Below are 19,364 nucleotides of genomic sequence, written 5' to 3'. Positions count from 1 at the left end.
TGACAAATCACTTCCTGTGTAAAAAGGTTGCTCCTAATGTCCTTTTTAAATCTTTCTCCTCTCACCTTAAAAATATGCCCCCTCATTTTGAACTCCCCCACCTTAGCAAAAAGACTTTTGCTATTCACCTTATCTATGCTCCACATGATTTTATAATCCTCCAATTAAGTACTGGGAAGACTTCTGTCAAGGTTATTCCATGTCAACTCTTTCTAAACTGTTCTCATTCCCTGAAGCATAGTGATCCTCATATGTTAATTCACCTCCAGTTGTGTCTCTCTCTAATGAGAGAGTAGCCCTGTAGTCTGCTAAGACTGTAGCAACTTTACCTTTTATTATCCATACTATCAACAAGAATGCATACTTCTATCTCATAGCTATAAATCTTCCCTTAACTCATCCACTGCTGAAACCCTCATCCATGCCATTGTTACTTTTGGACTGGATAATTCCAGTGCTTACTGGTTGCCACCCATCATCCACTTTACTTAAGTTGTGATCATCCAAAATTCTTTTGCTTATCTCTCAACTTATTCTAAATCACATTCACCTATCAATCTTCACCTACTCTACTTTAAACATTTAAAATCTTGTTTTCTAAGCCAAACATAACACTTCACCCCTCCCTCTCTCTGAAGGCTCCTCTGGCCCCATAAGACGACGAGGTGTCTGAGATCCTCCAAATATAGCCTCCCGGACATTTTGGATTTTTACTGTTCGACAATTATAAGTTGTGCCATTAGAGGGTCTGAAATTTCATCCTCTCCTTCATTATCACACTCTTGTCTTAAGATGCTCATAAAAAGGTAACTTGATCATATTTCCTGATTTCTTATTCTATGGTATGGATGTTACCTGCTGGCTGCAAGGGCAATAAGAGAGTTGGGCACTTCACAATGTCCACCCATCATGCTGTTGTGATGCCATTACTGGGCATTCCCCAAAATCAGGTCTCTAGTGGTAGCAGTTGCTCCTGTGTTCAGCCATGCTACATAATAGACCATAGCTGCTGCCAGACATGCAACCCCAGAGTCCAGGAATGCAGGCCAAAGGTGTGAGGTTTCCCAGGGGTTGGGAGTGTTACGGAGAAGTGGCCAGGGGAGTTTCAGAAACAAGGGAAGGGAATGCTTCGTAGTAGACATGCCCTGCCCAATGTCCATGGAAATAAAAAGATAACTCCCCCTTTCAGGTTGTAGACATGCTCATCGAGCTGGTGGGTTTAGTTGCAAATTTTTTGTCACCCTGCTCGGTAACTTTGCCAATGCGCCTCTGGTGAGGCGTCAGTGTTCTGTCCTACTTGTTATTTTTATACCACGGTTTGCTGGTGTGTTTGTTATTGCTTCCGGTTTTGTTTCTCAGTGGTTTGTACACGGGGTCTAATTCAATATGTTTGTTCAGGGAGTTCTGGTTGGAATACCAGACCTCAGGAATTCCCTGGCATGTGTCTGTTTGGCTTGTGTGATTATCAATGTGTTGTCCCAGCTGAATGTGTCCCTTGTTGTCCGTAATGAAACAAGTGAGAACTGCTGATACCTCTTGGTGGCTAGTTGGTGTTCATGTATCCATATTGTTAATTTTCTTCTGGTTTGCCTATGTAGTATTTCTCATAGTCCTTGTATAGTATTTTGTGTATTACCTCACTTTTGCCAGTTTTGGTTATGGGATCCTTCACATTCATCAGTAGCTGTCATAGGGTGGTTGTCGGTTTGTGGGCTAAGGGTCTGAGCAGTCTTGTGGTCATCTCTGAAATGTCCTTGATGTATGGTAGAGTGATGAATGATTCTGACAGACCACAGCAGGAAGACACAACACAACCAGGATCAGTCATTCTTCAGGTTACAATGGGAAATCCATTGACAGCATGACACCATGGCAAAGAGTCATGTCATATAACTGTAGACATTTTAACATTACAAATTCCAAAATAAATATTTATCTATCATTTTTCACGACAGAACAAAACCCACATTATATTTTAATATAATGTAGGTACATAAGTTTTGAGAGCAACTGTCACATGTCAGAAAGTGAAATTATATAAAATTAAAGGCATTGAAAAGGCTGTCCATCATGTTCTTTTTTTCTGATCTGCAGACAGGTGTTTTATGTGCTCACCGACCTGTATATCTCTCTTACCAGCAGCAATTAATCCGAAATTGATGTGAGAATTCACAGTACTTCAGCATTTTGGCCTTAATGTGGCAGACCACTTGAAACGTCTTAGTGAGAGAATTACATCTACTCATGTTGCCTGCTGCAATAGATTAAGAACTGCACATTATCTAATTGGCCATGCACAAACTATTGGCTGGAAATCATGAGTCACAAAATAATAGTCCTAAACCCTGATCTTGGCAAGATAACAAATAATGCAGTAATGGTAGTGAACAAATTCAGAAGAGGCAGTGAGAGTGAGGCAAGAGGAGCTGAATTTACATCTTTGCTTCATGAACTGTGAGTCAGGCTATTTACTGATGTGGCCTACTGACTTTGAAACATCAGTCAATTAATTGGCATTCTGATGTTCAAGAGTCACATCAGGCCTGGAGTTAGGTGGATGCTGAAATCAGCAATCTAGAAAACCAAAGTTAACACAGTGTGGAGCTAGAAGAACACAGCAGGTCAGACAGCATCAGAGGAGCAGGAAACTCAATGTTTCAGGTCGGACTCTTCTTCAGATGTCCTGACTACATTTATAGGGACATCAGCACAGTTTCAATCACCGTTATTAAAACTTGTATCTCTTACCTCCAAAGCCCCATGAACTCAAAGTTGTCTCTCCCAAACTAATCTTTGAGTCATGCATTTACTTCTTTAATTTTGTTGACTCTTTGCCAATTTGTTTGTGGTTCAGTTAGTATTCTGGAGATTATTACTTTTTGACTGTTTTTGGAAGGTCCAGCATTACAGCACATTGTCAGGAATGTTGGTCCCTGCCTAAGACTGTCTGCAAACTGGCAGACTTTGAAATATGTCATCACCTCAGCATTTTCAGCTCTGTGCATACATCTTTCTGCTGAAAATATATTCTAGAGTGAGGATGCAAGGGTAAGCATGAGAAGGGGAAGAAGTCAGATGCATTGGGGTGGCAACATCGAGGAGTGCTCAAAGGAGCACAACCTACTGAGGACTAAGGGGTTGCTGTAGGCATGCTACACCTGTGACAAAGAAGCCCTCAAGACAGCTGATAGATAGTTGATTGTCCTTATGATCTCAGGTGTCTCAACATATGGGAGTGGGAGCCAGAAATCCACCCACTTCTTGCTTGGACTGATACTAACCATCACAGATAGCAAAATCAGTCCAATGCATCTCCTGGCCGGAAATGAACCTCTACAGCTAAAGGTCTTGTGGGTGTGGACAGGAAGGAGCAAATGGGAGGTATCTTTCAAGGGAGGAATCACACATCTATGCTAACATTGGATAGATACTACAATTCAGTATTCCATTGATTGTAATTAATTGCCACAAATAACAGTACAAGAATTGAGCTGGATGTGAATCTATGAAGGTAGGATGTGGAGATCGGTGGAAGGCTGCAACAACCCAAGTGAGAACTGATTAAACTTATCCAATCAACTACTATCAGAAAAGGTGAGGTGAAATTGTTGATTGATTAAGTCACTCAGTCTCCAATGAAGCTCTGTGCATTTTTTTGTGGATAATCACAAATGTCAAGCAATATTCTTTTAACCTACCAGACTAAGGCAATTTCCAGCATTCTGCTTTCATTCCTGGATAAGCAATTGCTCTTTTCAGACAAATTATACATAGATCTGAAGAATACCAAACAAAATATTAACAAAAACCCCTGGACTATACATTTCGTAACAAACGTTAAACTGAACAGAACCTCTATAGGTCAAACAATTTCAAAGACTTTATTGTTCACAATCAAATACTGGCTAATAAGTAGTCACAGATTTATCACTGTGCTCCAACTATACTATTTGCTAGATGTGTGATTCACTCTGTCTGAACTACTAAACAATGTCCACAGTTTGTCTTGGAGACAGTAAAAACTGCCAATGCTGGAGTCAGAATTAACGCAGTGTGGAGCTGAAAGAACACAGTTGGCCAGGCAGCATCAGAAGAGCAGGAAAACTGATGTTCTGGATTGGGGCCCTTCTTTATTTTTTTCCAAAGAAGAGTCCTGACCTGAAACTTCAACTTTCCTCCACCTCTGATGCTACCTGGCATGCTGTGTTCCTCCAGCTCCACAATGTGTTATTTACGATATGCCTTTATGCTTTTATAGAAGGTTAGGTTCAGAAATTTTAATTCCAGGGTCAGGAAATTGACTTGAACATTTCTGAGCACTGACTGTTCATGGCATCAGTTGTAAGAATGCCAAATAAATTGCGAAGTGTCAGACATAATTTGGCCTGGAGGCAATCCTAGTATTCAGTTACAGACATTCAGCATATACAGGAGGCACATTTGAGAAGGACATCAACTTGAACTGTTTCCACTGATCAAATCTATTCTGGTCTCATGGCTTCTGCTAACCATGAGATCTGACCATTGGATGTGTGTAGTGCTCTTTGGAGGTTGCTCCATTTAATCACACTGCCCCTAGTCTGTATCTGCTGAATTTCTATCTTTACATTATCTAAGAGTAACTATTTGTCACTTTCAGACAGTTCTATAAAGTATTCCTAAACATTCTAACATCTAGAAAACTGATTACAGCTTTCTTGTACAGTTCTTTTATTCCTCTCTTCTAAGAGTCTCCATAGTATGTGACTACTGTTATCAGAATTATATTGTCATCTCCATCAACATATTATTAACATAGTCAGTCATTCCTATCAGACTGCATATTTAGCAGCTATGACTGGGACTACTACTGCCTCTGCAAGTGGAAGAACAGGGAGAGGAGAGGGCACAGTGGTTTAAACATTGATCAATTGCATTTTTGACCTCCGCTTTCAGCCACTAATGGAACCTGTGGTAAACGGCAGAGTTCTCACTCTTCCCTTAAACTAGAAGAAAAGGTCCAGTGAGCCAGCTTAAGCAGGTCTAGCTAGAAGTGGCCATGGATATCACATTCCCCTCAAGAGGCAAAAGATTCTTTCCTCACAAATACAAGACTCTCAGGTCTGACAGTGACAACTCTGTTAAATTTGCAAGAAGTAACTGAGTTGCATCCCTTTTCTGCAACTCTTTCCACTTTGCAGATGTGCATGGCTTCCTACTGCATTCAAAGATGTCTCAAATGCTCTGTTTAACCTGTGGATATTTTCACAACACTGCAGGAGGTGCAACTTGAACTCAGGCCTTCTATATAGATTGCATCGTGGCTCAGTGGTTCGTACTGCTGCCTTACAGCGCAATAGATCCAGGTTTGACTCTAGCCTTCAGTGACTGTCTGCATGGAATTTACACATTCTGTTTGGGTAGTCTGGTTTATTCCCACAATCCAAAGACTAGTGGATTGTCTATGCTAAATTGCCCTGTAGTATATGGGGATGTGCAGGTTTGGTGGATTGGCCATAGTAAATGTAGGCTTTCAGGCTTAATGCGGGATGCTCTTTGGAAGATTGCTGCAGACTTTATGGGCTGAATGGCCTCTATTTGCACAGTAGGAATTCTATGATTCTGGCTCAGAGGTACGGACGCTACTAGAGCTCTTCTGTTTATCCCATGCTGGTCATTTATACCTTGCTAATGGCTGGTTCAAATACTCTTGACAAGCTCTACAGGCAATTAATTGGAGACGTACAGGTTTCAATTCCTCCCCCCTCCTATATGCTCTGAAAATCTAAACACACCACTGAGACGTGCGGAACTTCGGCCACATTTTCAGTGTGTGATGTTCTGCTTTTGTACCTGAACTTGCTCTCACAGGTGATTGGAAATTCAGTTAGATATTGTCCGAGTCTGGCCAGGGAGTTTGATTTTCAATTGCTTATGGAGAAGTGTTTTGGTGTGGATATATTTTGGCAGCAGCACTCCTGAAAAGGGAAATTGTGCTCCAATACCTCTGGAATGCGTTGTTTTAAGCAAGATGACAGAGATGAAGTGATAAACTGATCACCTCCAGTTAACTGACTACCAAATATCCTTCAGAAACTTTATCAACAGCCTTGTTGAAGACAGAAACTTTCAAATCACTGATTGAGGATAGCAACTTTTCTGGCACATTATGATGCAAACTAATGCAAGAAGCCATTAAGTGGCAATTTTGCTGAAGTAACAATGTTGAAAAGTTAACATTTATTCAAGGAGACCAAGTTTAAGATCTTTCTAATAGCCATTTTATCAGTTATCTGCACTGTGAAGCTGCTGGCTTTCTGACCAATGATGGCTGCCATCTGTCTTGAACATTACACTCTAAAGTCGAGCAGTTACTGAGTCACAGAGTCATGAAGTCGTAGAGTAACACAGCAATGCAGCAATGTAGCAATGAGACAGATCTTTGGTCCAACTTATCTGCACTGACCAGGCATCTCAATCTGACCTAGTACCATTTGCCAGCATTTGGCCCATATCCCTTTAAACACTTTATTCAAGTACCCATCCAGATGCACTTTAAATGCTGTATTGTACCTGCCTCCACCACTTCCCCTGGAAGCTTGTTCTTGACATGCAACACCCTCAGCATGAAAAAGTTACTTTTCCATATCTTTCCCCCCTCAACTTAAACTTATGCCCTCTAGTTTTAGACTCTCCCACCCTGGGAAAAAGGCCTTGAATACTCAACTTATGGAAGGCCTGTGTAAAGTCAACTATTCCAATAACTCAAACACTCCAATCCCGGCAATATCCTTGTAAATCTTTTCCTCACCCGCTCAAGTGTAAGAACATCCTTCCTATAGAATGGAGTCACCATCTAACCTTCCCTCTCTAGGTGCAGAGCTCTCCACTGGCCCACTTAGCCAATGAGTATTTTAAAATTACATCTGTTAATAATGTGGATTATTCATGGGGTCAAGATCACAAAATGCTTCAGGTTCCCCACACTGGCAGAAAGTCAACCCCAGGTGCATATTCTAATGTACTGCTCAAAAATTGCCTTTTAACTTTGCATTCTACTGAGTGGTTGTTGAAGATGTTTTACAGTCATATAGATATACGGCAAGAAAACAGACCCTCAGTCTAATTCGTCCATGCCAACCAGATATCGTAAATAAATCTCGTCATGTTTGCCAGCATTTGGCCCATATCGTTCTAAACACTTCCTATTCATTTGCCCATCCAGATGCCTTTTAAGGGTTGTAATTGTATCACTTCCTTTTGGACTGCCCCATTCCAGGGAAAAGATCTTGTCTATTTACCCTGTCCATGCACTTCATAATTTTATAAAACTCTATGAGGTCACCCCTCGGCCTCTGATGCTCCAGAGAAAATAGCCCCAGCCTATTCAGCCTCTCCCTATAGCTCAAACCCTCCAACCTCAGCAACATTTTTGTAAATCTTTTCTGAACCCTGTCAAGTTTCACTACCTCCTTCCTATGGAAGAAAGACCAGAACTGTATGCTGTATTCAAAAAGTGGCTTAAACAATGCCTTGTAGCCATAACATGACCTCCCAACTCCTTTACTCAATGCACTGACCAATGAAGACAAGCACACCAAATGCCTTCTTCACTACCCTATCTACCTTAGACTTCACTTTCAAGGAACTATGTACCTACTCTTCTAGGTCACCTTGCTCAAATGAGCAACCCTCATTCTTCCCATTAATGTCTAATTCCTGCCCTGATTTAACTCAACAAAATGCAGCACCTCACGCTTATCTAAATTAAACTCCACTTGCTACTCCTTGGCCAATTGGCCTACCTGATCAAGAATCTGTTGCCCTCTGAGGTAACCTTCTTCACTGTCCACTACACCTCCAATTTTGGTGTCATCAGCCTCCTAATTCCACATCTAAATCATTTATATAAATGATGAAAAGCAGTGAACCCAGCACCAATCCTTGTGATACACTGCTGGCCACAGGCCTCCAGTCTGAAAAGCAATCTTCAACCATCACCAGCCTCTGTCTTCAACCTTTCAGCCAGTTCTACATGCAAATACCTAGTTCTCCCTCTATTCCGTGTGATCTGACGTTGCTAACCAGGCTATCATGAGGAACCTGAACTTTGTCGAATGCCTTGCTGAAGTCCATATGATCGCATCCACTGCTCTGCCCTCATCAATCCTTTATGTTACTTCTTGAAAAAACTCAGTCAAGTTCATGAGACACAATTTCCCACACACAAAGCCACACTGACTATCCCTAATCAGTCCCTGCCTTTTCAAATTCATGTAAATCCTATCCCTCCGGATTCCCTCCAACAACTTACCCACCACCAAAGTCAGGCTTACTGGTCTGTAGAGAGAGATAATGGGAACTGCAGATGCTGGAGAATTCCAAGATAATAAAATGTGAGGCTAGATGAACACAGCAGGCCAAGCAGCATCTCAGCAGCATAAAAGCTGATGTTTCGGGCCTAGACCCTTCATCAGAGAGGGGGATGGGGAGACGGAACTGGAATAAATAGGGAGAGAGGGGGAGGCGGACCGAAGATGGAGACTAAAGAAGATAGGTGGAGAGAGTATAAGTGGGGAGGTAGGGAGGGGATAGGTCAGTCCAGGGAAGACGGACAGGTCAAGGAGGTGGGATGAGGTTAGTAGGTAGATGGGGGTGCGGCTTGGGGTGGGAGGAAGGGATGGGTGAGAGGAAGGACAGGTTAGGGAGGCAGAGACAGGTTGAACTGGTTTTGGGATGCAGTGGGTGGGGGGGGTGGGGGGAAGAGCTGGGCTGGTTGTGTGGTGCAGTGGGGGGAGGGGACGAACTGGGCTGGTTTAGGGATGTAGTTAGGGAAGGGGAGATTTTGAAACTGGTGAAGTCCACATTGATACCGTTAGGCTGCAGGGTTCCCAGGCGGAATATGAGTTGCTGTTCCTGCAACCTTCGGGTGGCATCATTGTAGCACTGCAGGAAGCCCATGATGGACATGTCATCTAAAGAATGGGAGGGGGAGTGGAAATGATTTGCGACTGGGAGGTGCAGTTGTTTGTTGCGAACTGAGCCGAGGTGTTCTGCAAAGCGGTCTCCAAGCCTCCGCTTGGTTTCCCTTGTTCGCTCCACACTGCCCTCCAACCCCACCACACCCGGCACCTTCCCCTGCAACCGCAGGAAATGCTACACTTGCCCCCACACCTCCTCCCTCACCCCTATCCCAGGCCCCAAGATGACTTTCCACATTAAGCAGAAGTTCACCTGCACATCTGCCAATGTGGTATACTGCATCCACTGTACCCGGTGTGGCTTCCTCTACATTGGGGAAACCAAGCGGAGGCTTGGAGACCGCTTTGCAGAACACCTCCACTCAGTTTGCAACAAACAACTGCACCTCCCAGTCGCAAACCATTTCCACTCCCCCTCCCATTCTTTAGATGACATGCCCATCATGGGCCTCCTGCACTGCCACAATGATGCCACCCGAAGGTTGCAGGAACATCAACTCATATTCCGCCTGGGAACCCTGCAGCCTAATGGTATCAATGTGGACTTCACCAGTTTCAAAATCTCCCCTTCCCCAACTGCATCCCTAAACCAGCCCAGTTCGTCCCCTCCCCCCACTGCACCAGACAACCAGTCCAGCTCTTCCCCCCCACCCACTGCATCCCAAAACCAGTCCAACCTGTCTCTGCCTCCTTAACCGGTTCTTCCTCTCACCCATCCCTTCCTCCCACCCCAAGCCGCACCCCCATCCACCTACTAACCTCATCCAACCTCCTTGACCTGTCCGTCTTCCCTGGACTGACCTATCCCCTCCCTACCTCCCCACCCCTATATTCTCTCCACCCATCTTCTTTACTCTCCATCTTTGGTCCACCTCCCCCTCTCTCCCTATTTATTCCAGTTCCCTCTCCCCATCCCCCTCTCTGATGAAGGGTCTAGGCCCGAAACGTCAGCTTTTGTGCTCCTGAGATGCTGCTTGGCCTTACTGGTCTGTAGTTCCCCAACTTTTCCTTACCACCTTTAATAAATAGTGGCACGACATTAGTCAACCTCCAGTCTTCCAACAGCTTGCCTGTAGCTATCTATGATGTAAATATATCAGTGAGGTGCCCAACATTGACTTCCCTAGCTTCTCACAGAGTTCTAGGGTACGCGTGATCAGGTCCCAGGGATTTGTCCACCTTTATGCACTTTAAGACATCCAGAACCTCCTGCTCTGCAGTATGGACATTTTTGAAGAAGTCACTATTTATTTCCCCACGTTCTCTATCCTCTATATCCTTCTTCGCAGTAAACACTGGTATCTGCCCCAACTCCTGCGGTTACACACTTAAGTGGCCTTGCTGATCTTTAAGGGACCCTATTCTCTCCCTAGTTACCCTTTTGTCCTTAATGTTTAATAGAATTGCATTGGATTCACCTTAATCCTATTTGATAAAGTTATCTCATGTCCCCTTTTTATCCTCCTGATTTCCCTCTTAAGTGTACACCTACTGCCTTTATACTCTTCTAGGGAATCATCTGATTTCCGTTGCCTATACTTGAAATATATTTCCTTCTTACTTTTGACCAAAACCTTGATTTCTCCAGTCATTCACCAATCCCAACACCTACCAGCCTTGCCCTTCATCCTAACAGAAACACACTGTCTCTGGACTCTTGTTATCTCATTTTTGAAGGCTTCCCATTTTCCATCCGACCCTTCACCTGCAAACAACTCCAATCAACTTTTGAAAGTTCTTGCCTAATACCATGAAAAATTGGCCTTGCTCGCATCTAGGAATTTGACATTTAAATCTGGTCTTTCGTTTTCAATCACTATTTTGAACTAATCGAATTATGGTCACTGGCTCCAAAGTGCTCTCTCACTGACACCTCAGTCACCTGCCTTGCCTTATTGCCCACGAGTAGGCCAAGTTTTGCATCTTCTCTAGTAGGTACAGCCACACACTAAATCAGAATGTTTACTTGTATGCACTTAACAAATTACTCTCCATTCAAGCAGTTAACACTATGGTAGTTCCAGTCTATGTTTGGAAAGTTAAAATCCCCACCATAGCCACCCTATCATTCTTACAGATAACTGAGATCTCCTTACAAGTTTGTTTCTTAATTTCCCACTGACTATTTGGGGGTCTATAGTACAATCCCAACAAGGTGATCATCTCTTTCTTATTTCCCAGTTCCACTGAAATAACTTCCCTTGACATATTCCCAGGAAAATCTTGGACAAATATTTTGTGCCATTCAATTCTGCAAAGCATTCAGCTGTATGTAACACAGACAACTGCAATGCAATTCAGGGCACAAGACACAATGATGTACAGAAGACTGCAGATTAGAGGGAAATACAACAACATAGCGGATGGCTGCAATTTATAACTTGCCTATTTTAACAAGACATTACTGCCAAGAGTAGTGAATTGGATAGCTAAACAATTGAACAGAAATAAATTTGAGGGGGAGAATATTATTTTGGGGTATAGTAATTCTTACATTATGTTTGGGCTATTAAAAGTTTCTTTCATTGTTCACCATTGCTGTTCAATATGCATATCAAATGTGTTGTACTTCTTGTACTTCCATGCAATCATCTTCTCATGAAATTAATTTTCCTCTTGTCAAATTCATATAATTTCTGTGAAGACTAATGGTATCATGCAAGAATCCATCACTATACTCATAAGTGACTTGGTTTACACATTAAAGTGCCATATATCGAAGTTTGCCAATGACACAAAAAATGGTGGGATCACATTCAGTGTACTTGGGAGCATAAAAATGCTAAAGAAAAGCTGATAGATTGAGTAATTTGACAAAACTCCAGAGCAGACAGATTTTAACACAGCAAAGCATGAAATCATGTGCTTCCTTCCATGGTCAACTCCCTTTAAAACTCGGCACTAATTCCTTTCCTATATAATTTTACAAGAAAAGAGTTGTTGGACAATAGGTCAAAGATGAAAATAAGAGAAAAAAGAAGAAAAGGAATAGAAATAACAGAAAAACAAACAATGGTACTATTAATTTTTCTGGGTAATTTACACAATCACATTTTTTGTATTGCTAGGCAAAACTTAAAATGCATAACTTATATACAGTCAGTTTTGGGGAGGGAATACTTTTCGGGAAATAATGGTCATAAAATACAGTACAAGGTAAAGAAATTTCTGCATGTACAGAACACTGACTGATGAATAAATGTCAGAGTTTTATTCTCTTGAAGCAACTGTGGTTCTTTTGAGAGTAAAGACAATGATTGGAAGGGGAGTAAGAGAATGAGCTGCTTTAACAATCAAACTTTCTTTTTGGTGGTATGGGGTTTCATGCTTTTGCCATTTCCTGCTACTATCAGGCAAACAGTGAATTCAAAATGCAGTGGTCAACTGTAACTGGACTTATTTATGAAGATTTTGTCACATGTCTCACTGTTAAAGTTCAGCAAACAGTGTGTTTTCCCATCTCCAATGTTTTTGTAAATAATAACCTAGGTGCTTAAACAACATGTATAAAAAATGTCATTTTCAAAAAATATTCCCACAATTTTTCCACAGATCCACTTTCCATCTTTAATTCCTGGAATCTTCAGAGCAATCCTGAAGGCTCCAAATTTTTATCAAAAAGACTATTTATATCTTTGAAATGGATACACCAGCCCTGTGCTAGAAACAGACCTAGGCATAAATGCTCACTGATTGATCTGGAGACACTACATGATATCTGAGGAAGCTGCTCTTGAATTTTAATTACAATTTTTGTAAATTTAGTATGTTTTCTGGTCACCAGGGTATTATCCACTCAAAAGAGGTACTGTTTTCATAAGGTTTCAGCAATTTTGTTTCATATTTGTGTACCAATACGGGGTTGAATCTCATGGTTGTCACTGATCTTGCCACTATCCGCTCTTTCCAACTAAAAGGCTGGTGGGAGAAGCCCATGTACCAGCCTAATGGGTGCCCTGCAAAAATTAGTGCAGTGAACCGAGTCCATTGTTTCAAGGTTTGACCTCTACCCATATCCTAAAAGGAAAGTTGCATCTTAAATGGGTGCCAGCCAATCAGATGGTTCACAGCTCTGTCATCTCTGCAACATCACTGGGAACACTGGCCACAGTTCGGATTACCAATGGTCACATCACTTTAAGGTGACCAGGTAAACCCAGGCTCAGGGATCACAAAAAGGGGAATGAGAGAAGGTTGTTGTGAGGTTGAGCAGGGTCAAAGTTGGCCGGTTCATCCAATGTCTCATCCTTGCTGGCCCCAGAAGGAAAATGAAATGTAAAGTCTGGAAACGTCTTGTACCGGGCTACCATTTTATGGCTTACAAGAGCAGATTGGACACGTACCATTCATTTCCAAGCTTCACTAGTTTTTCCTCCACCTGCCCCCATAAAATTCCAAATTGCTTGGAATGTGCGAGAAGGTTCATAGAAGGAAGGCGATCCACTGGATTTTATGTGCCCTCCACCTTCATACGCAGTAACAGGGAAGCAAAAAAAAAATCAGTTAATAATAGACTGACACTGTTGTAAAAATGTATAAGCACATTGATGTACCTGCATTTTGCTGATAATGTTGCAGAACATTTTCTTTTCCGAAAAGAAGGTTTAGGGTTGAACATTGTGCTTTTAGTTAGGGAAATTAACATTCCTGATCAAAAATATCTCTGACTTATCTGTACCTTCATTCAAGCACTCTTAGAATTCTACTGTGATAGAGGTAATGCTCTGTTGCATGCAAATTCATTGTATAATCGTATAAAGCAATACAAGTCACGTTGAACTGACGTCATGCAAACTTGTACAAAATCAATCCTTCTGTGACTGGGGGCATTAGACCAACATACTTCTCAAGTGACATGACAGACAAATGACAGTCTCTCTCTATGAATAGAATGCTGATTACATACACAGATAAAATTGATGTTCAGTCTTTTGTAATGTTACTTCTAAATAAACAGTTTACATTTGATTTCAACTAGGTCTTCAAATACTTGAGCACTTTAAGTTCTCAAACACTGCATCTTTGATTCATAGTTTGCCTTACCCAGGGGTCAGCGCATAACTTCTATTGATCTCATCTTCCTGCTTTCACTGTCATGAATTGAGCTAATAATATTTTGCTCAATACCCTTTAAAGCAACCATCACTGGATGGAAAGTAGCCTTGGTATTAAGTGTAATACATGAGAGGACAGGTTTGCTCAATGCAGACTGATATAATACCTTCTCTAACATTTTTCTAGGAGAAATAGTCCACAAATGTACTTCAAACATTTTCAATTGCACATACAAACAAATAGTGAACATTAGTTTAACAGTAACACTTTCAGATATCCAAAAGCATACATCAAGTTATTTTTAAACTCTTAGTTGCACAAAAGGGGGCTAAAACTAATTTCGATGACAATTTGTTCTTTCTGATTTTCTAAATTTTAATAATGATACTCAACTGTAAAGGAACAAAAAAAACCCATTGATACTGTTTGCTTAGTTTCCTTTTATATGGAGACAAATTCAATATTACAACTTTCTTTCCACTGAAGTACTTTTGGTTTTGTAAACACCATTTGCATCATGAATAAATTATCTAAGTTTTCTAGGAAACATCTATTTTAAAGGTATCAATGTGGAAAAATGGTAGCTTGAACATTAACAAAAACTCACATTCAGACGCTTTGAAAGATTTTTTCACTTCTCCGTTTCCTGATCCAATGCAACCATCCTCGTCATCGCAGTCTCCACTGACCTGGATGTCATCGTGATCTACTTGCCCACTGCCTTTTTCTGCTGAATGCCATTGCTCATACTTGGGGATCACTTTTCCCTGCAGCATCTGCGAACAGCAATTTGCAAATATATGAGTACTACTGCTCTTCACCATCATTTTAGTTTAAAGCACATGAGAGTTACGAAAATGTAACTAAAAGCCTGAAAATGTTGGAAATCGTCAGACTGAACTGGAAGTGCACTATCTGAAAACAAAGTAGAAAATGGGAGAAATACAACATCATCAATCACTATATGGGAAAAAAAACACACTGGCATATGTATTGTTTATAACTTCAACAGTAAGTGAGAAGTTGTTGCTTATGTCAAATATTCTTTGCGTTAATTTAATAAAACTTAATGGTTTTTTTCCTGTCTCTACAAGACACATCCTTTACAAATTACGAACTATTCACCACAAGCTATTAATAAATTCATTCAACTGTCTATGATTCTATTCGCAAAATATGATGCTGTGTCATGAAATGGAGAAATATTATCAAGCTAAAACAAACACATTCTATGGCCTCTTTGTTTAACATTTTTAAATGAAAACTTAATGTATTATTGTTCTACGCTTAATTTGAACTGTTGTTTTGATTTTAATTTCTATGGACCTGTGAAAAATATGTTTTAATTTGTTAATTATTTGTGTTGAGTATGCAAATCATTTTTGCTGCCAAAAATGTATCAGTCTATGAACAGAAGCACTTAATACAGTGAAATGAAACTGATAATCCAGCAACTCTATGAACCTGATCTTGTTTGAGTCAGTCATATCTTTCTTGTCTTTGTTCACTTCAGTAAATTGTAGGACTCTGGTGTGTGGACTCTTTTTGTGAGCCCTCAACTTGGGGCACTTTTACTTGAACCTCAAAAAATGCTTGTCTTCTTACTATCTCACAGAAGATTTTAAATCACATCAGAAAGTGTTTTCTTATGAGATATAGTTACATTTCTGTTGCTCTACTCAAAAGATTTAGAAATATGACCCTGACTTTAATTCCAAGAAGGGATTAGGAATTCAAAACTATCTACAAGATATACTGCAGAAATTCACCAAGACTCCTTCGATAGCATCTTCTAGAGCCACACCCACAACCATCTAGAAGGACATGGAAAGCAGATAGATGGGAACACCACCAGCTGCAAGTTCCTCTTCAACCTTTCACCATCCAGACGTGGAAAGATTTTGCTGTTCCTTCAATGTCACTCAGTCTAAATCTTGAAACTCCTTCCCTAATAACACTGTTGTGTAACATGTGACTGGCATTAAATAGACTGGAGTGGTTCAAGAAGCAGGCTCACCATCACCCTCTTCAGGATACTTAACAATAGACAAAAAATGCGGACCCAGCCAGTGGTGTACACATGCTATTAATGAATATAAAGTGCAGTTGCAGCTGGGTCAGCTGGGGGTCACGGATCTCATAAAGTGTTCTTGCATTTCTTCATGGGAAGCTTTGTTGAATGTTGCAGAATGAAAGAGCCTCACAGTGTTCCAGTAAAACCTCAAGGGTCTCTGAAACTTCCACAGAGATCTCAAATAGACCAAGATGAAGAGCAACCATCCCTTATCAGCCAGCGGAAGGGAGATTTTAAAGCATGCCCAGCAGCAGCCATTGAGGATAATTCCAAAGTACTCGGCTCCAGAGCATTGCGACTGGGTTTTGGATACAGTGCAGGAAGAATTTCAAGGACCTCAGCAGTAGTCATGAAAAGTACACATCTTCATTTCTCCATCTATTACCATGTATGGCAAGAGGTACTTGCCCCCACCTCAACAAATTTAATTCCCTCTGTTATACCATTCAACACCAAGCACTCATGGCTCTTCGTATTTATTACAAAGACACATTCATTTCTTCCTTGCATTTTCAGCACAGCACTTTGGTTTATTATCAAAGTGCCCATGAATAACACATGAATCTCATCAGGCTTTAGCTTTAGTGATAATGGGAACTGCAGATGCTGGAGAATCCAAGATAACAAAGTGTGGAACTGGATGAACACAGCAGGCCAAGCAGCATCTCAGGAGCACAAAAGCTGACGTTTCGGGCCTAGACCCTTCATCAGAGAGGGGGATGGGGAGAGGGAACTGGAATAAATAGTGAGAGAGGGGGAGGCGGACCGAAGATGGAGAGAAAACAAGATAGGTAGAGAGACGAGTATAGGTGAGATAGCTCACCTATACTCTCCTCTCTACCTATCTTGTTTTCTCTCCATCTTCCGTCCGCCTCCCCCTCTCTCCCTATTTATTCCAGTTCCCTCTCCCCATCCCCCTCTCTGATGAAGGGTCTAGGCCCGAAACGTCAGCTATTGTGCTCCTGAGATGCTGCTTGGCCTGCTGTGTTCATCCAGCTCCACTCTTTGTTATCTAGGCTTTAGCTTTAGTTTATTCTGGTCATAGGCCTTTAGTGATCTGTTTCCTTTGTGGCAGTGGTTAGCACTGTTACCTCACAGCACCAGAGACCCTGGTTTGATTCCACCCTCGGATGACAGTCCATGCAGCCCTTGCACGTTCTCCCCATGTCTCCCTCTGGGTGCTCTGGTTTCTTCCCACAGTCCAAAGATTTGTGGATTGGGTGCAATGTTTATGCCAAATAGCCCAGGAATGTATAGATTAGGTGGATTACCCATGGGAAAAGCAGGGCTATAGGGATAGTGTTGGGGGGGTGGGTCTGGATCTGAGTGGGATGCTCTTCAGAGGGCGAGTATTGTCTCAAAGAGCCTGAAAGCCTGCTTCCATACTGTTTGCATTCTATGATTTACCCGCTGCATTCATTAATTTCCCTGCAGTGTTTAGGCATGTTGTGCTTTGAGGTGGCCATATGAATTAAATTACATTTTATTCTGTTAAAATCACTTGTGAAACACTGGGCCAATCTGCCAGCAGTTTGGTGGTGTTGCATACCCTAACTTTCGCATTTAAGCTGGTAATAGAAAATCTTTCTCAAAAGCATTAAGAACATCTGTATTAACTAACTGAAGTGCGTCATCCCGGAGCCTGATGTAAGTACATTGGTGGCATTGGGAAATTAAGAATCTGATTTCTGGTCTGACTTGAATTGCTCCTTGATTGGCTGGAACAATGTAAACATATCCTGTTTATCCTATAATTATTCTGATTTTTTTATACATTTACATGGTGTTTACATAGACTAACTACTGAGCTAATCTAAAGCTTGTTGAACAGAGGAACTCTTGGCAAATCAGCACTTCAGCACACACACCACTGCTCAGCCCAACATGCCAATAATCATCACTCCTTGCCTCTTGGTCAGTGTGCATCCTCCTTTCAGGACATGAACAGTGCTCATTCCCACTCCCGACCCACTCGTGCCCCCACCCCTAGCCTGTCCTGCATGTGTTCTCCTGATTCATTTGCCCAAATCCACAGCTACTGTCTGACCGATTCAGGAGGGTGGGCATTGTCACAACTGAGATCAGAGAGAAAGGGCAGACAGCATCTAAGCATTTTCTGGATTGTGGAGGAAGAAGAACACTATTGCTGAGGGGTGAGAAGGCAAGTTGAGGGAGAGGTGATCACTGTTGGGGCGTAATCAGTCTTGGGGTGGAGGAATGAGGGGAGCTACATTTCTGTCAGATGTTGAGGGGGTGAAGGTAGGATGATTGCTGTGGGCAAGACAGGTTAGGTGCATGTTCTTGAAAAACTTGACAGAATGTGGAAACTCCAGCTGTGAATGAAGAGACCATGGTTTCAAAGGCAGGTCAAACCAGTGGATGTGCTGAATCTGGATTTCCAGAAGGCATTAAACAAGATACCACATGTAAGGCTGCTGCACAAATTAAAGGTGTATGTCGTTAAAAGTAATGTATTAGCTTGGATGGAAGATTAGCTAACTAACAGAAAGCAAAAACAGGGATAAATGTGTGTTTTTCTGGTTGGCAATCAGTGACTGGTGGTGTGCGTCAGGAAACAGACTTGGGGCTGCAGTTGTTTACAACTTACATAGATGCTTTAGAGTTGTGGACACAGACCGTTAGAAAATAGACGACAGGTTAGACAGAGGATTAAATCGGCGCAGGCTTGGAGGGCCGAAGGGCCTGTTCCTGTGCTGTAGGTTTCTTTGTTTCTTTGTTGTGTATCAAAGTTCGCAGATGACACTTAGATGAGTGACTTTCTGTCAAGGCATCCATACAGACAACGTCCAATGCCTTTGCCCTCATCAATTCTCTTTGTTATTTCTTCGAAAAACTCAATCAAGTTAGTGAGGCATGATTTCCCATGCATAAAGCCATGTTGACTATCCCTAATCAATCCTTGCCTTACCAAATATATGTAAATCCTGTCACTCAGAATTCCTTCCAACAATTTCCCACCACTGATATCAGACTATAATTCCTTGGTTTTTCCTTACCACCTTTCTGAAATAGTGGCACCACATTCATCAACTGCCAGTCCTCCTGCACCTCACCTGTTGCTATTGATGATACAAATATCTCAGCAAGGGGCCCAGCAATCTCTTCCTTAGCTTCCCACAGAAGCTAGTCTTCAAGGAATTGCAGCATGGAGCAGCAGCACAGAGTATGAAACTAACTGATCTTGGGGATTGTGGCCTAGTCCACCAGGAGTGGGACTTCAGCTCAAAGTTGATGAGCTGGAATCTGAGCTTCAA

The 19,364-nt window shown here is 41.8% G+C and overlaps 1 protein-coding gene across 4 annotated transcripts in view; it reads right to left on the bottom strand.

The window, feature by feature from the left end:
* Window positions 1–19,364, bottom strand: part of gpc5a (glypican 5a) — a 921,338-nt gene that overhangs the window by 297,369 nt on the left and 604,605 nt on the right. For all 4 annotated transcript variants that reach the window (XM_048532912.2, XM_048532913.2, XM_048532914.2 and 1 more), the window contains one exon: window positions 14,623–14,791. In XM_048532912.2, the coding sequence (XP_048388869.1) occupies window positions 14,623–14,791 (169 nt within the window). The remainder of the gene's footprint in view (window positions 1–14,622; window positions 14,792–19,364) is intronic.

This window comes from Stegostoma tigrinum, chromosome 6 (genome assembly GCF_030684315.1).
Source record: "Stegostoma tigrinum isolate sSteTig4 chromosome 6, sSteTig4.hap1, whole genome shotgun sequence".
NCBI classification, from domain to species: Eukaryota; Metazoa; Chordata; class Chondrichthyes; order Orectolobiformes; family Stegostomatidae; genus Stegostoma; species Stegostoma tigrinum.
The sequence above is the reverse complement of the archived record's forward strand: the minus strand, read 5'-3'. Positions and strand labels throughout refer to the sequence as shown.